Consider the following 25501-nt stretch of genomic DNA (forward strand, 5'->3'; position numbering starts at 1 on the left):
CCACCTACTGTATGTACCACATTAATTGATTGTGCGCAAGTACAATAGCTTTGGTCCAGTTTTCCACAAATACTCATTTTTGCTAGTGGTTGTACCAAATTATTCTCCAATTAATAAAGTTGCTTTTGTTTACAATGTGAACCTAGCTAGTCAATGTAGCTGGCTAGATAGCTAGTAGTAGCAGCTTATTGACTTCATAAATCTTAGTAAAATGCCCAGTGGTGTATAATCGAGGCCATATGCAACCAAAATCAACTTGATTTCATTATTCCAATTCACAAGATAGAATGAATGCGAGTGTCAGCCATCAAGAATTGAACCTCGCGATTCTTTGACCCTGGCCATTGGACGTGAAGCAGCTTTCATTGACTTCAAAGGAAGAGTTTCCTCAACGGATGAGGACCAGGGGCATATGGGCTTTTCGGTGAGCGCTGATGCCGCCCGGTGATAAACAGTGCCCACTGTCAAAAGCAGGGGTGCAAAGTATTTTGCTTGTCCATTCCCAGCACTCCTCTCCAGGGTGCTGTTGGAGAGATTTTGCTGCTGCGCTCCACCAACGTTCTGGCAAAAAGAAACATAAATCATGTCGCAGATATAAGGTATGGTAGAAAGAGTATGTGGACTTTTCTGTAGCCTACAGGCTAGAGATAAATGTACGACAACGCAATGAGACGGGCACTTTTTACATCATGCAGGTTTCGCCAATCAAATAGCAGAACCTAAATGGTGCACAATTAAATAAAAAAAACTGCTGTGTGTTATTATGTTACAATTAAGTCTATGATTTGATAGAGCAGTCTGACTGATCAATGGTAGGCACCAGCAGGCTCGTAAGCATTCATTCAAACAGCACTTTCATGTGTTTTGCCAGCAGCTCTTCTCAGTGATTCAAGCACAGCCCTGTTTATGACTTCAAGCCCATCAACTCCCGAGATTAGGCTGGTGTAACCGATGTGAAATGGCTAGCTAGTTAGCGGGATGCGCGCTAATAGCGTTTCAAACATCACTCGCTCTGAGACTTGGAGTAGTTATTCCCCTTGCTCTGCATGGGTAACGCTGCTTCGAGGGTGGCTGTTGTCGATGTGTTCCTGGTTCGAGCCCAGGTAGGGGCGAGGAGAGGGGTGGAAGCTATACTGTTAAAGTGCCTATAAGAACATCCAATAGTCAACGGTATATGAAATACAAATGGTATTGAGAGAAATAGTCTTACAATTACTACAACCTAAAAAAACTTCTTACCTGGGAATATTGAAGACTCATGTTAAAAGGAACCACCAGCTTTCATATGTTCTGAGCAAGGAACTTAACCTGTTACATCTATGGGGGCGCTATTTAATTTTTGGATAAAAAGACGTGCCCGTTTTAAGCGCAATTTTGTCACAAAAAGATGCTTGACTATGCATATAATTGATAGCTTTGAAAAAAAAAAACACTCTGACGTTTCCAGAACTGCAAAGATATTGTCTGTGAGTGCCCCAGAACAGATGCTACAGGCAAAACCAAGATGAAACTTCAACCCGGAAATGAGTAGGATTTTTGAGGCTCTGTTTGTCATTGTCTCCTTATATGGCTGTGATTGCGCAAGGAATGAGCCTGCCCGATCTATCGTTTTCTCAAGGTGTCTGCAGCATATCATTGGAAGATTGACCATAAGAGACTACATTTGCCAGGTGTCCGCCCGGTGTCCTCCGTCGAATTTGGTGTGTCATCTTTAACTGCACCTCTTTTTACAAGCGATTCACCGGAGAAAGGAGACTACCACGAACGATATATCAATGAAAAGATATGTGAAAAACACATTGAGGATTGATTCTAAACAGCGTTTGCCGTGTTTCAGTCGATATTATGGAGTTAATTTGGAAAACCGTTCGCCGTTTTGATGACTGAATTTGTTTGTTTTTTTGGTACCCAAACGTGATGTACAAAACAGAGCGATTTCTCCTACACAAAGAATCTTTCAGGAAAAACTGAACATTTGCTATGTAACTGAGAGTCTCTTCATTGAAAACATCCAAAGTTCTTCAAAGGTAAATGATTTTATTTGAATCCATTTTTTTTGTGCAAATGTTGCCCGCTAAATGCTACGCTAGCTATCACAAATGCTTGTTTTGTTATGGTTCAAAAGCATATTTTGAAAATCTGAGATGACAGTGTTGTTAAGAAAAGGCTAAGCTTGAGAGCAAGCACATTCATTTCATTTCCGATTTTCATAAATAGTTAACGTTACGTTATGCTAATGAGCTTGAGGCTATAACTGGATACAGGTTTTTTTCATAGCCAAACGTGAACAAAACGGAGCGATTTGTCCTACACAAATAATATTTTTTTGAAAAACTGAACATTTGCTATCTAACTGAGAGTCTCCTCATTGAAAACATTGAAGTTCTTCAAAGGTAAATTATTTTATTTGAATGATTTTCTTGTTTTTGTGAAAATGTTGCTGGCTGAATTCTAGGTTTATAGCTATGCTAGCTATCAACACTCTTACACAAATGCTTGTTTAGCTATGGTTGAAAAGCATATTTTGAAAATCTGAGATGACAGTGTTGTTAACAAAAGTCTAAGCTTGAGAGCAAATATATTTATTTCATTTCATTTGTGATTTTCATGAATAGTTAACGTTGCGTTATGCTAATGAGCATGAGGCTATAAATAGAATCCCAGATCCGGGATTGCTCGACGCAAGAAGTTAAACGTTAGCTTTCTTACATGGCACATATTGCACTTTTACTTTCTTCTCCAACACTGTTTTTGCATTATTTAAACCAAATTTAACAGGTTTTTTTATTTACTTGAGGCTAAATTGATTTTATTGATGTATTATATTAAGTTACAATAAGTGTTCATTCAGTATTGTTGTAATTGTCATAATTACAAATAAAACAAATGCTTTTAAAAATCGTCCGATTAATCGGTATCGGCTTTTTTTGGTCCTCCAATAATCGTTATCGGTATTGAAAAATCATAAAATCGGTCAACCTCTAGTCTGGACAGGCCTTGATTTGGTCCAAACATAAGCATCTATAAATTACACAAAAAAAACCTTCATTCAGAAACAAAAATACACCTGATGTCAACATCTGGAAAATATGTATTTTCAACATCCTGGAAAATATGTATTTTCACCTTTTATTCAGAGTCTGAATTGAACCAAACTTCAATGTCTGGAAAATAAAAAAATTCAATGGCGACACATCATTCATGTTTAGCAAAAAAATGTAATATATTTTAAATATTATTTTGGCATTAATAGTTGTCATAACAGTTTGCAAACAATTTAAAAAAACACATCTTTGAGTTAATAAAGTTACATACAAACATGGTCTCTTTTCTGCTTTCTTGAGTAAGGCAGATCCAAAACGCAGGTGTTTCAGCCTGGCTCAGTGCTTTATGTGGGGGTGGGGCAGCAAGCTGAAAATATGGAGTGTAGGGGTTGGTAATGTTCTCTAGTTGCACCGTGATTGACTCAGTATTCTGTCACTTATGGGGACCCTACGTCACCGCAAAAGCTAGGGGGAGAGGTTAGGCCATTTGATCTGAAAGTGGTTGGGCTCAAAATCTAGGGGGGAGAGCTAAAACAATTCAGGCCACTTGGGTGCTGCCATAAAGTTACATTAGAAGTGTACATCAAAGAAGGTTCAAGGGCATTGGCCACAGATATAACATGATTTGAAATCATTGTATCTACAGTAGCTTACATTGGACTGATCATTTTCAAAATCTTAGTCATCATAATGAATAAAGTTGACACTATACTGGCAAACCCTTTTCAATCGAAGAGAAATGATAGATAAAACGTATCGGTACTCATCGGCCATTGGACATAAACATTAAATAAGTTGGTAACGGACATAAACATTAAATAAGTTGGTAACCGCAAATTCAACAATGAGCGGTTTAGAAGGAATCAGTGACTAACTGCAAGCACTGCAAAGCAATCACTAGCCTGCTATTAATTTGAGTGGGTGTGTGGTTTAAGTCTGGGTTTAAGCGTCTCTTCTACAAGCTTAAAAGGATAAACACGCAACACCATGGGTCAGAAAAGGTTGAATACATTGGCCATGCTATCAATCCAGCATGACTTCTGCCGTGTTCAAAACAACTGGAAACTCGGAAATCTCAGACTCTAGCGAGTTCAAGACAACCTGGAAAAAGTCAGGAACTCGGGCCTCTTTCTAGAGCTCTGACTGACTTGAAGATCACCGACGTCATGATTCAACCTTGTTTATTTCCAGTTGTCTTGACAGCACTTATAAATACAGAGAACGACAGACTTTGATGACAAAGTTTGGTGACAAAATTTGCCCACAAGGACCGCCACACCACCTTCCTGTTCAAGTGAGGACAGCACAACAAGGTGAGTCCAAAAATGAAAGCAGCTGCATTAATGATGTAATATACATATTTTTATTTCACCAGGTAGGCTAGTTGAGAACAAGTCTCATTTACAACTGCGACCTGGCCAAGATAAAGCAAAGCAGTGCGACACAAACAACACAGTTACACATGGAATAAACAAACGTACAGTCAATAACACAATAGAAAAGTCTATATACAGTGTGTGCAAATGTAGTAAGATTAGGGAGGTAAGGCAATAAATAGGCCATAGTGGCAAAATAATTACAATTTAGAAATTAAACACTGGAGTGATAGATGTGCAGAAGACAAATGTGCAAGTAGAGATGCTGGGGTGCAAAGGAGAAAAAATAATATGGGGATGAGGTAGTTAGGTGGGCTATTTACAGATGGGCGATGTACAGGTGCAATGATCGATAAGCTGCTCTGACAGCTGATGCTTAGTTAGTGAGGGAGATGAGTCTCCAGCTTCAGTGATTTTTGCAATTCATTGGCAGCAGAGAACTGGAAGGAAAGGCAGCCAAAGGAAAAGTTGGCTTTGGGGGTGAACAGTGAAATATACCCGCTGGAGCGCGTGCTACGGGTGGGTGCTGCAATGGTGACCAGTGAACTGAGATAAGGCAGGGCTTTACCTCGCAAAGACTTATAGATGACCTGGAGCCAGTGGGTCTGATGACGAATATGAAGCGAGGGCCAGCCAATGAGTGCATACAGGTCGCAATGGTGGGTAGTATATGGGGCTTTGGTGACAATATGGAAGGCACTGTGACTGCATCCAATTTGCTGAGTAGAGTGAAGCTATTTTGTAAATGACATCGCCGAAGTCAAGGATCGGTAGGATAGTCAGTTTTATGAGGGTATGTTTGGCAGCATGAGTGAAGGATGCTTGTTGTGAAATAGGAAACCAATTCTAGATTTAATTTTGGATTGGAGATGCTTAATGTGAGGCTGGAAGGAGAGTTCAGTCTAACCAGACACCTAGGTATTTGTAGTAGTCCACGTATTCTAAGTCAGAGCCCTCCAGAGCAGCAATCGGTTGAAGGTAATGCATTTAGTTTTGCTTGCATTTAAGAGCAGCTGGAGGCCACGAAAGGAGTGTTGTATGGCACTGAAGCGCATCTGGAGGTTAGTTAACACAGTGTCCAAAGAAGGGCCAGAAGTATACAGAATGGTGTCATCTGCATAGAGGTGTACCAGAGAATCACCAGCAGCAAGAGCGACATCATTGATGTATACAGAGAAAAGAGTCAGCCCGAGAATTGAACCCTGTGACAACCCCATAGAGACTGCCAGAGGTCCTGACAACAGGCCCTCCGATTTGACACATTGAACTCTATCTGAGAAGTAGTTGGTGAACCAGGCAAGGCAGTCATTTGAGAAACCAAGGCTGTTTCCGAAATGGTCGGTGATCTGTTTGTTAACTTGGCTTTCAAAGGACTATAGAAATGCAGGGAAGGATAGATATAGGTCTATAACAGTTTGGGTCTAGAGTGTCACCCCCTTTGGAGAGGGGGATTACCGCAGCAGCGTTCCAATCTTTAGGGATCTCAGACGATACAAAAAAAGAGGTTGAACAGGCTAGTAATATGGGTCGCAACAATTGTGGCGGATACTTTTAGAAAGAGAGGGTCCAGATTGTCTAGCCCAGCTGATTTGTAGGGGTCCAGATTTTGCAGCTATTTCAGAACATCAGCTATCTGTATTTGGGTGAAGGAGAAATGGGGAGGCTTGGGCAAGTTGCTGTGGGGGGTGCAGAGCTGTTGACTGGGGTAGGGAAAGCCAGGTGGAAAGCATGGCCAGCCATAGAAAAATACTTATTGAAATTCTCAATTATTGTAGCTTGATCAGTGGTGACAGTGTTTCCTTGCCTCAGTGCTGTGGGCAGCTGGGAGGAGGTGGTCTTATTCTCCATGGACTTTAGTGTCCCAGAGCTTTTTGGAGTTTGTGCTACAGGAAGCAAATTTATGTTTGAAAAAAGCTTGCCTTTGCCTTCCTAACTACTTGTGTATATTGGTTCCTAACTTCCCTGAAAAGTTGCGTATTGCGGGGGCTATGCAATGCTAATGCAGTACACCACAGGATGTTTGTTCTGGTCAAGGGCAGTCAGGTCTGAAGTCAACCAAGGGCTATATCTGTTCTTAGTTCTACATTTTTTGAATGGGGCATGCTTATTTAAGATGGTGAGGAAAGCACTTTTAAAGAATAACCGGGCATCTGACAGAATGAGGTCAATATTCTTCCGGGACACCCAGGACAGGTCGATTAGAAAGGCCTGCTTTATGAAGTGTTGGTGGTGCACATGTAGCCTATAGCCTGTTTTAGAGAAATGTTATCACATAATATGGTAAGGGCTTTCGCTGGCTGCTTATATGCCCCCTTTATTTATCCTACAGTTCTGACTTAGTGTACATGGAGAATACTCTAAGAATGGCACAGTTCTGAATGTCACTATACATTTCAAAACTGCTGAACAAATAGTTATATATACTATGTCTGTTCAAGCTCACTCATGAATGTCTTAATCGAAATTACGGATTACCTCTCAATTGTCAGTAGAAACCACATTTGTTTAATTAAGTAGCTATATCAGCTACTGATAGCCAGGTGTAGGCACGGTAAGAATTCACTCCATGGTGCTGAAAATAAAGCTCTGCTGTTGGGACAGCTTTATGTATGCCCTAACTGTTTGTGGGCACAGTTTGTCACTGTTACAGTGAAATTAATGTATTGTTTAGTGTTGTGGCTTGCTGGCATGCACGAACATAAATTATTGAGTTTGCCCCACCAAAATGTACATGCTAAAATCAACATATTTTACACATAATTTTGCTTAGTGGGACTATTCTAGTTGTTGGTCTGCATTTTTTGATCTTGCCTAGGGCGGCAGAACAGCAAGGACCGGCCGTTAAAGTGATGTCACGTTAACATTGCATCATAGCAACCCCAATTAGGGTTGCACTCCACCTCTGCCAAAGACATGCGAAAATCACCACCTGAGATTCAGACAGTGGCCAGATAGGGGATGAAGTGTGCGAGAGCACAAATTGAGAGGCAGAGAGATGGGTAGATGAGCGAGGACAGGACAGCTAATAATAGATCTCTCTCTCTGCCTGGAGGGAGACGCTGACTTCAGAGCAAGCTGTGCGCTGTATTTTTCTGCCGCCGGAACAAAAGCCATATGCGAGCGGCGAATCATACATATCGCATTCACGGATGAGGACTGCAGATGGAGGCATACAGATAAAGTCAGACAAACGTAGATTGCATGGTCATCTAATCACAACAGTGCAGGACTATATTAGCCAATGTACAAGCTGCTAGCAGAATATCGTGGCTAAGCAATAAAGCAAATACACCTATGTTAATGCATGTGCATCGGTCCAATTACTGCAGTGGACCAGCAGCAGGGGATAGCGTCCAGCGACTAACCAGCAAATCAGTCAGCTGTTATATTATTGTCAAACAGAAGGCTAGATCCTTATGGCGACGTAAGGTAAACACTAAAAATTATCCTACGTTGCTCAATACTACGTTACCCAATAATATGGTTGCTGAAGCCACATCACTAAAGCACATCAGTGGCCAAGACATATTGATCTGTATGTGTCTCGATATGATCGCCTGTGAGCTCATGGAGCAGTGACACTGTCAGGTAGTCATATACATACAGACAAGTACCTCGAGCACCGCCAATTCACGTTCAGTCTCAGAGGAGCCGTAAATCTCGACACAAGTAATGTGTTTGAATTAAGGCGTCAATTAATAGTATAGCTGCGCCGCATGCCCAGATTTAACGTGGCGGAGCAAAGTTGATCCTCGCCTCAACACACAGTTGTGTCCAGCTGTGCTGCAGAGACACACTGGGCGCATTGTTTCCCGCAAGGAAAGATAGGGTAACGTCTCGACGTGTGTACACACAGAGACACACATGCCTAGATAGGTGATTGTCTTTAAAAACAGCCCAGGTGTCTTATGTTCATGTTGCTTCAAGTCCAGAAACAAACGGCATTGCAGACGAGGGAGAAAAGAGAGAGCGACAGGGCAAGGGGACCAGCGTGAATGATTTTTTATATATTTTTTTACAAATTGGTAAAGCTTTAAAGCCATCGAACTGTATCCAACCTGAGCATAATGCTAAACGGTAAACAAAACACATACCTACTAGGGTACTCCATTTCCCCTATAGTCTCCTTTCTCCTGACGCATGCAGATTTGTCTAAGAGACATGTCCGAGAGCCGAACCCCAAGACACAGGAAGGAAAGCGCCAGGCAATCACAGCCCGAGTCAAAGAACAACAACAAAAGAGAAGGCTACGAAAGAAATCATATATGCACGTTCATTTAAGACGCTAATAACGTTTTAAAACTAATAGCGAGTATTTTATGAATGTAGCTACTTACTTTACTGAACCAGTTCCTTCACGGTCCACTTGAGATTCGCCGAGCTTTACGCAGACAGTCAGGCGGGAGCTGGCGCTACAGCGTGTGGCTCGGAGCCGTATTACCACTTCACTGAACGTAAACTATGGTTTGCGTCATTTTACCAGGATGCCACTATTTCGCGCAGTAATGCAGCCATCTTGCTTAGGACTTTAATGTAAATATTCTGTTCATTTTTTGGCAATAAGAATATAGAAGGGTTATTTTTTTAATTAAAAAATATATTTAAAAGGTGGCTAAATAAATTAATACATTTGACAACAGAAGCAAGTAGTAGCATGTGAGAGGGACTACTTTTCTGGGAAATGAGATTGACAGGTACATTATCGCTGCGTTCAGACAGGCAGCCAATTCTGATCTTTCACTAATTTGTATTTTGACCAATTAGATCAACTCTGCAAAAGATCTGTGAAAAGATCTGATGTGATTGGTCAAAATACCAATTAGTGGGGAAAAAGACCAGAAATGTGCATAAATACTTTTTTTAATGCATGATATCGTGTTACTTGAAATTGGCCAAGATGCATGATCATGGACGGAGAGGTATAGTTAAACCATGCCAGCTCAGCAGTTGTTCTCTCTGGAGAGAAAATAAGTAGTTCTGTGAAAAATGTGAGCCATTGATTCTAGCACAGAATGAACGCAATGCCTGAAACAGCATAGGGCCCATAGACCTAAGAGAAAACGAGACATTCTATTAAAGATGTGAGGATAGGGGTACAAGCCACAGGAGGTTGGTGGCACCTTAATTGGAGAGAACAGGTTTGTGGTAATGGCTGGAGCGGAGTAAGTTGCATGTTATTAAATATATCAAACACATGGTTTCCAGGTGTTTGATGCCATTGCATTTGCTCAATTCCAGCCATTCTGAGCCATTCTCTCCTCAGCAGCCTCCTGTGGTACACGTAATGATGTGTTTTAACCCTGGTTTTCTGATATGTAAAATGGCCAATAAGAGGCTTTGACGCCATCGGCCACCATATTGGCACTCCGCAGAAGGGGCAGTCCTCCATAGGAATGAATGGAATTCTACAGTATTGCAATGAAATGTTTCAAGGACAAAAGTATTTGTTGTAATGGGGACACTGATATTGTTTTTTACAAATGTTATATGTATTGGGTACACAGCATGATCTATGCAGATTAAGCATCAAATTCATAAATAGTATAATAGTAACCCATAAAAAATATTGAAACACCTCTGATGTATGTCTCCATTCCCTTTTAATCCCAACCCAGTGAAGAGGTTATCAATACAAATACTGTATGGTTCCACTATCATTTCAGTCATGTAATAGTCTAAAACCAATAGAAACCATTAGTCTAACACTGCCTGAAAAACGTTTTAAAAAATTGAGATGACAAAACACTTGTTAATTTCTTTATCAATTTTATTAAAAGTTAATTACATTGTTGGCTTTTTTGTTTGCTTGGTTTTCCAGTCAGTCAGCAAGCTCCAGATCAGTATGATGCCCCAAACAAGGATCCCCTCTGCTGGCCAGTCAGTGGTACTGTCTACCATAGATATAGAACATGGTATACCCAAAGACAGTACAGTATTTTATATCTTGATATAGTTGCGCAACAGTCGGTTTTGTTGCTATACAACCAACCCTTCTATGCGGTCTGCCCTCCTGTCTCCATGACGACACAGAGGGCAAGGGTAGGGCCGGTTCATCCCATGTGGACCAGAGGGGTGACCTCTCACACCGACCAGAACCTGCACTTTATTTCAAATGACCTTGGAAATAACTGACAAATACATAGACAGTCACACTAATAACTTCATATCTTCCTGGAGAGTGCCAGTGCTAAGTCATTCTCAGTACTAGCCTTTTAGACTGCTTCTCACTGCATTCCCTTACAGCCAAGTAGCTTAATATTGACCCCATAAATTAGGTCCACAAAATAAAATAGTAAAATGTTCCGACAACATATCACAGTTAAATAAACCAATCATTCAACCAGTTAGTCAGTGGATTATTATTCAACCAGCACTCAGAATCTGCTCCCATATGTCAGTGACCCAGAAATGTATTTCAGAGGAAGATAAACGTAAAGTTTTTAAAAAAAGACCAGAAAACAGTGAAACTAGACCAGATGTCCATGGTGACATACCTGGACTGCAGTCTGTTCTGTTATGAGCCAAAAGAGAGAAGACCCCCCAGAATCTGAAATATGAGATGGGCAGATGTATGCCAGGGGAGCAACTGGCACGTTGACACCTGAGAAACTAGAGACAGGTGAAGAGAAAGAACAGAGTGGAAGTCACTGTATTCAATCCTGGTAACCATTCCTTATAAAATCATCTCCCCACTTAAACGTTATCCTTTAGGAGGCACAGTCAGCTGTCCTCCAGGCCAATACTGTGGCTGGGAAAGATCAGTGGGAAGGAGAATAAGGGAGAGGGGGGGAATGTGGAGGCTGTCAAAGCTCATCCTTCTCCATCTGCTGGAACGCCTCTAAGTCCTCCCGCCAATCAGCCATCATGGCCTTCACTGATTTGCTGCTAGAGTCCTTGTCAACAGCAGGCTCCTCCTCTGGCTCAGGGTTACTCTTAATGGCAGGTCCCACATCCTCCTCAGGAGTCCCTTCCTCATTGTCAGGAGCCAATTCGGGAGCTGATTCGTCCAGCTCCACAGTGCTCACGTGTGACCGGTCAAGTGTTGCGGAGGTGGGTGAAGTTTGGTCCTCCTCCTGAGTGTCCCCACCTGAGGAAGGAGAAAGGGGTGAGCTCAGTTTATTTTCAGATCACATTCCACCACAATAAATAAACTGTAACCTGCACAATCATCCATATAGGTTCCGAGTATCCATCCAGCCATCCATGTCCTACTCAGCATGTACAGTGGGGTATTGAGAAACTTTTGTTATTGACCAAATACTTATTTTCCACCATAATTTGAAAATAAATTCATAAAAAATCCTACAATGTGATTTTCTGATTTTTTTTAATCTCATTTTGTCTGTCATAGTTGAAGTGTACCTATGATGAAAATTACAGGCCTCTCTCATCTTTTAAGTGGGAGAACTTGCACAATTGGTGGCTGACTAAATACTTTTGTCCCACTGTATGTGCACTACCAGTCAAAAAAAGTTTGGACATATCTACTCATTCAAGGGTTCTTTATTTTTACTATTTTCTACATGATAGAAGAGTGAAGACATCAAAACTATGAAATAACACATGGAATCATGTAGTAAACAATTAAATTAAAATATATTATAAAAGTAAAAATTCAAAAGGAACTCATCTGAGCTCTCTTTTTTGCAGGTGCATGGTAACAGTTGAATAAAAGGAGAGAAAAAAAAAGAAACCCGCACACCGCTCGATAGCATCACTGTTCTTTAATAAGCTTTACGTATCGGCCTCACAGACATCGTCAGAGCTTTTGTGCGTTTTTTAAAATGAGCACCCAAATAGCCCCACCCACATCCATTCCATGCATCAAATGGGGTTGAGTCGAGGGAAAATACACACAAAATATATATATATATAAATAAAAATGCACATTGTTATATTTGGTAGCACTTATGTGTTTTCCCTCGACTCCAACCCCATTTGATCCATGGAAAAGATGTGGGTCGAGCTGTCTACATAAGGGTGTTAATTTAAAACACACAAAAGCTCTGACGAAGGCCATGTGGATGAAACGTAAGCTTATTAAAGGACAGTGACACAATCAAGAGCGCTGTGCAGTTTCTTCCTTTTTCTCAGATTCTTCAAATTAGCCACCCTTTGCCTTGACAGCTTTACACACTCTTGGCATTCTCTCAACCAGCTTCACCTCGAATGCTTTTACAACAGTCTTGAAGATGCTCCCACATATGATGAGCACTTGTCTGCTTTGCCTTGGCGCTGCGGTCCAATTCATCCCAAACCATCTCAATTGAGGTCAGGTGATTGTGCAGGCCAGGTCATCTGACCCAGCACTCCATCACTCTCCTCCTAGGTCTAATAACCCTTACACAGCCTGGAGGTGTGTTGGGTCATTGTCCTGTTGAAAAACAAATGATAGTGGGACTAAGCGCAAACCAGATGAGATGGCATATCGCTGCAGAATGCTGTGGTAGCCATGCTGGTTAAGTGTGCCATGAATTCTAAATAAATCACTGACAGTGTCACCAGCAAAGCACCCCCACACCATCACACCTCCTCCATGCTTCACGGTGGGAACTAAACATGCAGAGATCATTCGTTCACCTACTCTGCATCACAAAGACACGGCAGTTGGACCCAAAAATCTCAAATTTGTGCTCATCAGACCAAAGGACAGAATTCCACAAGTCTAATGTCCATTGTTTGTGTTTCTTGGCCCAAGCAAATCTGTTCTTCTTGTTGGTGTCCTTTGGTAGTGGTTTCATTGCAGCAATTCGACCATGGAGGCCTGATTCACAGTCTCCTCTGAATAGTTGATGTTGAGAGGTGTCTGTTATTTGAACTCTGAAGCATCTGAGGTGCAGTTAACTCAAATGAATTTATCATCTGCAGCAGAGGTAACTCTGGGTCTTCCTTTCCTTTGACGGTCTTCATGAGAGCCAGTTTCATCATAGCGCTTGATGGCTTTTGCGACTGCACTTGAAGTCCTTGAAATTTTCCACATTGACTGACCTTCATGTCTCAAAGTAATGATGACTGTCATTTGTCTTTGCTTATTTGAGCTGTTCTTGCCATAAAATGGACTTGGTCTTTTACCAAATAGGGCTACCTTCTGTATACCACCTACCATGTCACAACACAACTGAATGGCTCAAATGCATTAAGGAGGAAATACATTTCACAAATTCACTTTTAACAAGCCACATCTGTTAATTTAAATGCATTCCAGGTGACTACCTCATGAAGCTGGTTGAGAAAATGCAAAGAGTATGCAAAGCTGTCATCAAGGCAAAGAGAGGCTACTTTGAAGACTCAAATATATTTTTCTTTGTTTAAAACTTTTTTGGTTACTAGATGATTCCACGTATTTCATAGTTTTGATGTCTTCACAATTATTCTACAATGTAGAAGAAAGTACAAATAAAGAAAAACTTTGGAATGAGTAGGTGTGTCCAAACCATTCAGATGTAAATATATCACTAGCCACTTTAAACAATACTACCTTATATAATGTTACTTACCCTACATTATTCATCTCATATGCATACGTATATACTGTACTCTATATCATCGAGTGCATCCTTATGTAATACATGTATCACTAGCCACTTTAACTATGCCACTTTGTTTACATACTCATCTCATATGTATATACTGTACTCGATACCATCTACTGTATCTTGCCTATGCTGCTCTGTACCATCACTCATTCATATATCCTTATGTACATATTATTTATCCCCTTACACTGTGTATAAGACAGTAGTTTAGGAATTGTTAGTTAGATTACTTGTTGGTTATTACTGCATTGTCGGAACTAGAAGCACAAGCATTTCGCTACACTCGCATTAACATCTGCTAACCATGTGTATGTGACAAATAAAATTGGATTTGATTTGATTTGAAACCTTTGACTGGTACTGTATATCTAACACAAGCACCCACACCGGTCATTCCCAGACAGAAATAGAGCAGTGTTGCAGTTCACAAGAGGCAGCGAACTATAAACAGCACGGTACTGATGAGTCATGTGCAGTACAGACCAACAGTACCATGCTTTTGATGAGTTCTGAGATGGCCAGCTATTTACGCAAGACTAACCTACACCGAGCTGCTCTACCACACACAAAATAATGGAGGAGAGGGGAAAGAGGGCGATACTTACTGCTCTCCAGCAGGATGCCGGGGAGAGGTTTACCTTTGAATATGGAGGCTGTTCATCCAAAGGGTGAAGGGAAAGGAAAGAAAGAGAGCAGAGGAAAGTTACTGTTACAGTCCACTACAGGGAAGGAGAGAAGGAAGACAAATGGAAAAGGAGCTGTATCCTGTATCACACAGGGTGCTAACCATCACCTATCTCCACCAAGCTGCTACTGTATAGTGGCCACAGGCCCACTATTTAGAGTCACCACTGAACCCTGAAATGCTGGCCATTTTGAAATCTTCACAGAATCAAATCTAGTCTCTAATGAGCTGAAATAAGGACCCATGTTCTGAACATGCCTCCAGTCAGTAGCACCCTCCTGTTCTGTCCAGTGGATCTCACCTCGGTCTCTGGCCTTGTCGCTCAGCAGCACCTCCACCTCCCTGTACTCCTTAAGAGCCTCCAACAGGATGTTTCCCTCCTTGTAGAACAGGAAGAGCAGGGGCAAGGTGACGTCGTCCGTGTTGCGTCCATCGCCGGCCATCTGGAAGAGGGGAGCTGTGTCACTGCTGCTGCCCTCGTTGTCATCTGTTGGGGAGAAAGAGGGGGTAGTTAGCAGGGTAAAAGAGGACCCTATAAATGGTAATACATCAGTTTATTAAAAAGGTTATATACATAAAGTGTTATGAACATGTATAAATGTCAGAAGTATGATGAGAGTTAGTGAAGCCTTCTTGAAGTAGATTAATTTGTTTAAATTAAGATCCTGTGTTAGTTGGTCTCCTTACCGATGACGATGCCTCCGATGGCACCAGCCTTCATGATGTGTCTTGCCTTCTCAGCGAACATACACTGCCCCCGTTGCAACAAAGCGATGCGGCCCTGTACAAAGGCAGCGTTGCTCAGCTCCGCACAGCCACTGTAGGGCTCAGCCACTGTCACAAACCCACGCACCTACAGACAGACAAAGAGAGTACATGTTCAAACGTCACTCGGAACGCTGAGAATAGAGAACGTCTGGTGCCAAGGGGCAAGACAGTATAAACAAACAAGCAGACAGGTGCCCATCCATTGGAAATTGGCACACTGAAACACACTCACCCCAGTGATGCTCTTGGAAAGGTCTGTGCCAAACTGTGCTGGGCCAGCAGTCAGCACCACTCTGCCGAAGAAGGGGTGGGAGATGATCTGTACGGCGCGCGGCGGGAGCTGCTCCTTCTGCTGCTGGCTGGACAACTCCATCATCTCCTGCATGAAGCGCATCCCGTCCTCTGCTGCTACAGCACTGACCGCCTAGAGTGAGGAAGTAATGGGAGAGAGAGGGACGGAGATGGAGTTAGAGAGGAGAGGGCAGTAGATGGGGAGAGACTGAATAAGACTCATATGGGGGGGGGGGGGTTGCAGTTATCTTATGACCCCATTCAAATTGATAGCAAAAACGTCTCCCGGCTTGTATTGTGCATGATTATTTACCTGTGTAGCGTGTTGGACTAGCTGCACTCTGCCGTCCTTCAGGTGTATAAGGCTAACTCCCATCCTCCTCAGCAGCTCCAGGTGATCAGGGTTGTTGGCCATGAAGTCCTGAGCCCTCAGAGGGGGCGACCCATCCCTGGCTCACTGGACGAGAAGGTCATTAATGTTGGAGGGCATTAATGTTCACATTCAGTATGGTTGTGACAAGAATAATATTCTACCATATTTCAGTACAAAAAGCACTTAACATGATTCCTCACGTTAGGCATAATGTCCCTTACCGGTGAAGGGCAGGGCGGGGACAGCTCTTGTCCACAGCACTTCTGATTGGATCTCGGAGGTTCCGAGGAAAGGCAGGGTCAGGGAAAAGGAGGCGTGTGTTGGGGCAGGTCCAATCAAAGTTGGAGTCATCCAGCTCTTCCTCTGACTAAGACAGGTGGGAGAGAACAAACATGACCAACTCGATCATCTGAATATTATAAGTAGTATCATTAGAACTATAGTTGGTTATAGCATGTGATTTTACTATACCCACCCAAAGAGATTTGACAGAGGCGGACAGATGAGGCAGAGATGCAGCCTGTACCGTGGAGTTGGCTGGAGGAGAGGGGGCGTGAGGGACAGTGGACAGGGACAGGGGCAGGAGGTGAGCCTCGGTGGTGAAGATGTAGTCCTCAACATTAAACGGCAGATCTTCCTCCTCTGCAAACAGCAGGAACAGGTACTTGAACATCTCCGCAAGGAAGAAGGAGTCCATTCTGAGAGGAAGCAGGCCAAATTTGGAGCAGCAGAGTAGACACCACATAAACCAGTTTGATTTAACTACCTGCCTGGCACACTGTTGCTCAGCCACTTAAACCATCCACCTCTGTTTCCCACCCATCATTAAATGTCAGTCAGACCCTCCCCGTCCCTTGGCTATTCCCCTGGATCTGGGCTCTCACCGGTCCTCGTGGCTCCCGGTGCGAACGTCCTTCATGGCAGCAAAGCCGCAGGGGACCCGGGCAAAGCGATTCAGGTTGTCCAGCACCGTGCGGCCTACCTCTAGGTAGTAGGGGTCTTTGGTGGCCTAGAGAGGGAACAGTGGGACCAGGGTTAGACACTGTACAACTGGATTAGGCAATAATGAAGGCCACTGAGATCAAAATGTACAGTGCATTCAGAAAGTATTCAGACCTCTTCACGTGTTCACAGCCTTATTCTAAAATGGATTTAAAAGAAAATAAAAATCCTCTACCTACATGAGCCAGTTATCATAATCATAAAGCGAATACATGATTTTTGAAATTTTTGCAAATGTATTATAAATAAGAAAACTGAGATATCACATTTACTTAAGTATTTAGACCCTTTACTATGTACTTTGTTGAAGCACCTTTGGCAGCGATTACAGCCTCGAGTCTTCTTTGGTATGACGCTACAAGCCTGACACACCTGTATTTGGGGAGTTTCTCCCATTCTTCTGTGCAGATCCTCACAAGCTCTAGAAGTTTGGCTGGGGAGCGTTGCTGCACAGCTATTTTCAGATCTTTCCAGAGATGTACGATCGGATTCAAGTTCAGGATCTGGCTGGGCCACTGAAGGATATTCAGAGAATTGTCCTGAAGCCACTCCCTGCGTTGTCTTGGCTGTGTGCTTCGGGTCATTGTCCTGTTGGAAGTTGAACCTTTGCCTCAGTCAGAGGTTCTGTTCTGGAGCAGGTTTTCATCAAGGATCTCTCCCTCAACCCTGACTAGTCTCCCAGTTCCTGTATGGATGGTGCCAGGTTTCCTCCAGACGTGACTCTTGGCATTTAGGCCAAAGTGTTCAATCTTGGTTTCATCAGACCAGAGAATCTTGTTTCTCATGGTCTGATTCTCCTTTAGGTGCCTTTTGGCAAAACTCCAAGTGGACTGTCATGTGCCTTTTACTGAGGAGTAGCGTCCGTCTGGCCATTCTACCATAAGGGCTTAATTGGTAGAGTGCTGCAGAGATGGGAGAACCTTCCAGAATGACAACCATCTCCACCGAGGAACCCTGGAGCTCTGTCAGAGTGACCATCGGGTTCTTGGTCACCTCCCTGACCATGACCTTTCTCCCATGATTGCTCAGTTTGGCTAGGTGGCCAGCTCTAGGAAGTGTCTTGGTGGTTCCAAAAATCAGAGAGGTGTGGGGGGCTGCCTTAAATCGACATACATTTCTCAGGGGCAGAACAACATTTTTTTACCTTGTCAGCTTGGTTATTCGATCCAGCAACCTTCGATGGAGGCCACTGTGTTCTTGGGGACCTTCAAAGCTGCAGAAATGTTTTGGTAAACTTCCCCAGATCTATGCTTCGACACAATCCCGTCTCAGAACTCTACGGACAATTCCTTTGACTTCATGGCCTGGTGTTTACTCTGACATGCACTGTCAACTGTGGGACCTTATATAGACAAGTGGGTGCCTTTCCAAATAATGTCCAATCAATTGAATTTACCTCAGGTTGACTCCAATCAAGTTGAAGAAACCTCGCAACGGTGATCATTGGAAACAGGGTGATCATTGGAAACAGGGTGATCATTGGAAACAGGGTGATCATTGGAAACAGGGTGATCATTGGAAACAGGATGCACCTCAGCTCAATTGAGTCTCATAGCAAAGGGTCTGAATAGTTATATAAATAAGCATTGTTTTTTTTTTCAATACACTTGCAAAAAATGTCTAAAAACCTGTTTTCGCATTATCATTGTGGGGTATGGTGTGAAGATTGATGATGATTAAAAAAAATGTATATATATATATACACACACACATTTTAGATTAAGGCTGTAACATCACAAAATGTGGAAAAAGTCAAGGGGTCTGAAAATTCTGACTACTGTATGTTCATGGATCTATGTCAACTTCTAGACTGCATGTCTGCATAGTTCTTACCTTGTACAGGAAATAGGTGCTCTCTGCAAACTCAGGTCTAAGTGGATGCTGAGCCCAGTGTACCCTGAAATCAGTGGTGAACGCCTAGGGAACAAAGAGGGGTGTTAAAGGCTACAACCTGAGTGAGAGAAAAAGGAGGGAGAGGAAGCAAAAAAAATTGAGCTAACCTCTGGGAGGAAGTTGTGTTTCTTGGTGACTTGATACAGCATCTCATGGGTCTCAATGGCTGGCCGGATATCTCCCTTCAACACCTGGGGGATTCATTAACAAGGTTAGGAGGAAAATACATGTTTACATTTGTCTCCATAATCTCAGCAATATCTTTATGTACTAAAACCCCTGCTTCGGCAGCTGGTCTGTTAGTGACGCCAGGCTGAGTGTCTCACCTGCAGCCCAGGGAAGAAGGCCAGGAGGGAGTCCATCCAGGTGCGAGCAGGCAGCAGAGGCTTGTGGATGTGAACATCCAGCAGGAGAGGAGGCTGGCTGATGTACTTCATTATAGACGCATAGTGCTGGAAACAAATAATGAGAAAATATGACAAGCTGAGGATGAGAATGGAGCATACTTTCTGTATATTGAATTCCATCATAATAAAGACATAATATCCTTTCATGATTTCGGCTGGAGAATGGTTACAGCGTGTGATGTCACTCACAATGTTGAAGCGCTGCAGAAAGAGGTCATCTCCCAGGAGAATGTAGGCTTTCAGCAGGTACTCATAATACGAGTCGATCCCTGCTCCAACTCCGCTGTCTGGAACAATACAACAGTGTACCGTTTCATACCTCAGAAACATTTCTACAAGTACAGAACATCAGCGCCTACCCCCTTGCCCATTCACTTCTACCACCTCCAATACACTGTCCTTTGCGGGAAAAATCCATGTAAATCATCCTTTATCATACTAGTTAAGGCCTGGGACGGGTTCTCTCCCTCACCCCTGCGGACCCACTCTCCTGAGTGGATGTTGATGGTTGTTCCCACTAGGTTGCTGTTCCTCTGTCTCTTCTCCCACAGGAAGTTTAGGGCTCTCCGTGCATGGACCTGTGTTTGATGAAATTAATTGTAAAATTATTATTTTTAAAATCTATTTAGCAAAATATTTCATGCAAACTTAGGCATGCATGGATAAAAACAACGTAACACGGGTGGTCCTGGGACTCAAAATCCACTATCCTGGCGTGGCAAGAGCCTTGTTCTACCAACTGAACTACAGAAGACCATGAATCAATATCATTCAGACACAATGGGATCTCCGAGAGTCAACAAGCTGGACTAACCCTTTAAGGTCTAGTACCGCTGCAGTCTAGTCATGCATCAGCCGTGATCTGAACACACATTTTAAAGTAAAAGAGACAAATGTCTTATACCTCAAACACAGGGTCCCCAGTGAAGCGACTCAAGGCAGCGAACTCCAGAATAATGGTACCAGCACAAGCTGTGCAGGTGTCCGTCTCTGTGCCCGTCCGAGACTCAGGACCCCTGACACCATGCTTCAAGTTTACCTGTTGAGTGGAATTATAAGGCTCAATATAGATGTCATAGACTGAAATACACCGCTGTGTTCCAAGTCATTGTCCACGTGAACTACACAGCCATAGAAAACTCTGCCTCTGAAAACTATGGCAGCTGCAAGCAGAGCACTGAAGCAGAAAATTAAATGATGCAGTCATAATCTGAGAGGGCTGCTGTACTCTTACCCGCTAGCCGACGGCATCCTTTTAGCTAATGTGCTTGCAAAAGGTTGCCCTCTAACCTTATGGGTGTATGTACATGCTTGTGTGGGTGTGTGTGTGTGACATATTATGGTAAAAACACAACAGCCGAAACCTTATGTTAAGTCTATGTATAGGCTGCATGTATAGTCAGAGCTCACCCTGGGGTAAGGCAGGCCACTGCTGGTGTTGAAGGCAGGCAGGAGTCTGAGACCCAGGTCTTTGGCCATGTGGAGCAGCTCATCCTGGTACCACTGCATGTAATGCCCTGCATCCTTCAGCATCACAGCCATGGAGTGGCCCCCTAGCAGCCCCCTGAAAACATAAGGAAAGTCACAATAGTTACAAGCACACATGATGTCCAGCCAGTCAACTGGCTTTTGTTTTTTCTTACCCCAGCACACGGATGTTGGTCTCAAAGACAGACACCACAACGTCATTGTCGAGTCGCACATCTTTCAGCACTCTCCTCACTGCTGCTTCAAACTCTGCTGTCTTGTTTAAGAGCTGGAAGTAAATACAGGAGGAAATCAATTAAAATCAAAGCATCCCTAAAAACAGAGACTGAACAAAACCAACAAGGCAGCTTACTGGTCGGTGATACAAACTAAAGAGATTTTACTCACCACTAGAGTGTCCAGGGTGTCGATGAGGGTGAGAGAGAACCTTAAAAACACACGGAGACAATTCAATCAAATCACTGTCCCTTATGGCGAGAAGATATCAACATAGAGACTCAAGAGTATTCCAGTGCCAACAGAACTGTTTCTCCCGTTACCACATCCTACTCAGGCCTGAAGGCAGGCAGGCAGACAGGCCCTTACATCCCCAGTGCGTCATCCACGTCTCCCCGACTGGGCTCCAGCCCACGCACCCTCCCCCGACACGTCAGAGGCATCAGCTCATCTGCTGGGTACGCATGGTCCTGGAGAACACAACCAATAAGGATCAATAGTAGTGTGTAAATGTTGAACATATGTCAGACAATACTTGACATACAGTAGGCATAAATAAGGTTCAATTAGTTTCCTTGCAAAACTCTACCACACCAAAATCAATACATTCATATCTGTTCCTGGCAAATAAAGCAGAAATGTAAAACACTTGCCAAGCACTAATTTAATCTGAAAGGACCCACGAGCACCAACATGAGAAGTTCATAGGAGCATGTCAATGGAAAGCTTAGAGTCTATATAGGCATACAGTGCATTCGGATAGTATTCAGACCCCTTGACTTTTTCCACATTTTGTAATGTTACAACCTTATTCTAAAATGGTTGAAATTATTTTTCCTCATCTACACACAATACCCCATAATAACAAAGCAAAATCAAATAGAGAAATGGTTTCAATTTTTTATTTTTTTATAACCTAAAACACAAATCAATTTTCAAGACTTGAAAATGGCTGTCTAGCATTTTTCTTCCAATTTGATAAGAGTATTTTTTGTAGATCGTCGACCAAAAAAAAGAAGAAGATTTCAATCAATTTGAATCCCACTTTGTAAAACAACAAAGTAGAAAACGTCATGGGGCTTGAATACTTTCTGAAGGCACTGAACCGAATAAATAGTCATTAAACACTGGTCACCTTAATGTTTAGATACGGTTTTACCCACTTATATATATATATATATATATATTGTATTCTAGTCATGGCTCATCCTATATAACTACTGCTATACACACACATACCTTTTCTATTCACATACTGTCCATACACACACATCACATATACACTCAGTGGCCAGTTTATTAGGTTCACAAAAATGGTTTGCTCCTACAGACAGTGAGTCACCTGGCCGTAGCTTGCTATACAAAGCAGGCAGACATGCAGTTCAATTACTGTTCGATTGAGTGCTAGAATGGGCAAAACAAGTTACCTAAGCGACTGAGTGTGGTATGAGCGTCGGTGCCAGGTGTGTCGGTTCCAGTATCTCATAAATGGCCAACCTCCTAGGCTTTTCACACACAACAGTGTCTAGGGGATTTACTGAGAATAGCGCGACAAACAAAAAGTCAGCGAAGGTCCTGTGGGTGAAAACAGCTCGTTGATGAGAGGTCAAAGGATAATGGTAAGAATCATGCAAGCTAACAGGTGGGCCACAAACAGGCAAGTAACAGTGCAGTACAACAGTGGTGTGTAGAATGGCATCTCGGAATGCACAACTCGTCGTTCCTTTTCATGGATGGGCTATTGCAGCAGACGATCACACCGGGTTCTACTCCTATCAGCTAAAAACAATAAGTAGCTCCAGTTGGTTTGTGGTCACCAACACTAGACAGTTGAGTGATTTAAAAAAATAAACAAAACAAATAAATTGCCTGGTTGGTGTTTGCGAATCCCAGTTGCGTCATGCTGATGGCAGAGTCAGGATTTGGCATAAGCAACATGAGTCCATGGCCCCATCCCACCTGGTGTCAACAGTATAGGTTGGTGGCGGTGGTGTAATGGTTTGGGGAATCTTTTCCTGACACACATTTGGTCCCTTGATACCAATTGCGCAACGTTTCCATGCCCCGAAGAATTCAGGCTGTTTGAGGCAAAGGGAGGGTCTGACCCGGTACTAGATGGATGTACCTAATAAACTGTCCACTGAGTGTATATTTATATTCAGGACTCTGGTCCGGAAGCTAATTTCCAGAAATTCTATACATTCTTCCATAGGGTTTTGTACTGTGTAATTAAATACTGTTTGTAAACAGATCATTCTAATATTGCTACTACTGTACCATGCATTTTAGTTACACTGTTTATACACTGTATATTCATTTATATACTGGAATCTTAACATAGCTCACTAAAATAGCTACTGCTGTACATACCATTCTTAGTATATCTTGTGTAAATACGTATAGATTGCATTTGGATGTGTTACAGTGCTATTTGGGTTTTTATTTATTTATTTATTTAGTTTGGACATTTCTTGATTTCTTGTTGTGGTTTTTGTAATCTTTAAAATTATTATTATTTGTGTACTTGTTTGATATTTTAATGCATTGTTAGAAACTAGTAACACAAGCATTTCACTGCACCCGCTAGAACATCTGATAAACTGTGTATGCGACCATTGAACTTGGATTTGATCTCAGTTATATTAATGGGGCAGGTGCGGTGATGAGACTTACCATATAATTTGAATAAGCATGGTCAAACATCTCAACCACTTGGTTCCTTGAAGGGAAAGAACAAGTCAGCTTAGCTCATTCTCCTTTGTCTGAGGAATTCAGGACTTGTCACACATCTAGCCCAGAACCAGACCATCATTCTCACTCACCTCAGTTTGAGCTTCTCCTCTCGTGACATAGATTGTCCAAGCCTGCATAAGGTGCTCAGCAATAGCAGCAATGAGAACAATAGGGCCGACATTGTTGCAGGGCGAAACCACAACACTGTCCACATAGCTACAACCTGGCTTTTTCAGTTAAGCGCAACTGTAACTGATCATCACATTAATATTGGCCTAGACACCACAACACTCTCTGATAAACACAAGCACTCAGATCTCATGTTCACATATTCAGCAGTCTGTCTGCCCAATGATTACTTAACGCTTTCAAACAACACATTGAGGCAGTGCTGTTTATAAGGCCAACAATATTGTTACAAATAAGCTTATTAATGCCCATTTAGACACCATATTTGACTCACTCCACCTCACCAAAGTCATAATGTACAAATCCCGGTATATGGCAGTATCTAAAAAAATCAGACTCATAAGTAATATATTTGCCAGAATGCAGGAATGCTGTAGTATTATTTAAACTAATATTAGTGATCTGTCATAAAATGCGTCTTAATATCTAAGACAAAGTTATACCAAGACGTTCGCGCACACTCCTTCCTTGACTCAGTGTCAAATCCCTTAAAACCGCGTTCACCTGTTGGTCACACCTGTTTGCTTTCCAATCACTGACACGCGCGGCACCCGGACCCTACCGTAGCGTGTGACACGTTGGCAACGCTTCAGTCAACACAAAACATTCACATACTGTTAAACCCCGCTGTCTGTGGCGTTTATTAACACATTATTGATTACTGAGTGTAACATTCTTCAAGTCAATCAAAACAAACTCTCCTTTCCTATTAACGTTACTTGACATCCGTGTCTGGTTAAGCGGACACCATAAACGCTGAGCTACTGCCAGTAATACCGAAGAGGTAAATTCTCGCTTTCAGGTCAACTTAAAACTACAAAATAATTAGCTAATCATTAACTAAATCTGATAACGTAGTTGACTACAAAGTTGTTCCGTTATCGACAGTTGCCCCATAGAGAAGATCTAGCTAATGTTAGCTATAACAATTAGGATATCCGTAAAGCAAGCTAGACGAGAAAGCTAATTAACCAGAAAGCTAACTTTGTTGGCTGTTATTTCCTTCCTCCTTTGACTGTTCCCTTCTTTCGTCCGACAGTTGTGGAGCCTAACGTTACTAGCCAGCTAGCTAGCCAGCTTGTCCGGTAAATGACAGTCCAAAAACAAGCGAAGTAGGAAAGGCACCGAGTCCATTCCAGCCGTTGAGTTAAGCCCCTCGGGCAGTGTCTTCTGTTCTGCTTGTTATATTTGGCCGTTCTCTGTAACCTGAACCCTTAGCCGCCAACTGGACGTGAAATAAAAGCAAAGGTACTGTTAAGATAAACGTCAACAACATCCGCATCCGGTTAGGATGTAGGTCCCTCAGCCCCTTCCAACACCTAAATGTTGTAGTTTTGTCATGCAATACTATTAAATGTACATTTATTCAGTCAGTCGTTATACATTTGGAAAGAATATGCCTTAAAAAATGTGATGGTAATATACATAAAGGTGGACGTTTGTCAGTTCCTTGAATATTGTCAGACATCAGAATGAATGTCCCACCTTTGTTGGTAGTCA

At 42.5% G+C, this 25501-nt stretch overlaps 2 protein-coding genes across 4 annotated transcripts in view; both read right to left on the minus strand.

The window, feature by feature from the left end:
- Positions 1-8868, minus strand: part of zgc:92140 (uncharacterized protein LOC447854 homolog) — a 31863-nt gene extending 22995 nt beyond the window's left edge. For 2 of the 3 annotated variants that reach the window (XM_064935259.1, XM_064935258.1), the window contains exon 1: positions 8758-8868. The gene's annotated coding sequence lies outside the window, so the exon portion shown is untranslated. Of the gene's footprint in view, positions 1-8514; positions 8722-8757 lie in introns of those variants that run through there. The other variant, XM_064935260.1, reaches the window with a different exon arrangement.
- A 1298-nt stretch (positions 8869-10166) lies between these two features.
- Positions 10167-25291, minus strand: LOC135512831 (ER degradation-enhancing alpha-mannosidase-like protein 3). Its single transcript, XM_064935261.1, is given in 22 exon segments — positions 10167-11507; positions 14562-14609; positions 14943-15128; positions 15329-15494; positions 15642-15833; positions 16014-16138; positions 16141-16157; positions 16295-16440; positions 16549-16771; positions 16958-17082; positions 18909-18992; positions 19076-19159; positions 19295-19420; positions 19565-19662; positions 19848-19953; positions 20280-20414; positions 20786-20939; positions 21019-21131; positions 21251-21290; positions 21449-21549; positions 23753-23798; positions 23902-25291. Coding segments are annotated over 22 exon segments (2724 nt in total). The 5' UTR covers positions 24027-25291; the 3' UTR covers positions 10167-11223.
- Positions 25292-25501: the final 210 nt, after the last annotated feature.

Source organism: Oncorhynchus masou, chromosome 24, assembly GCF_036934945.1.
Source record: "Oncorhynchus masou masou isolate Uvic2021 chromosome 24, UVic_Omas_1.1, whole genome shotgun sequence".
Classification (NCBI taxonomy): Eukaryota; Metazoa; Chordata; class Actinopteri; order Salmoniformes; family Salmonidae; genus Oncorhynchus; species Oncorhynchus masou.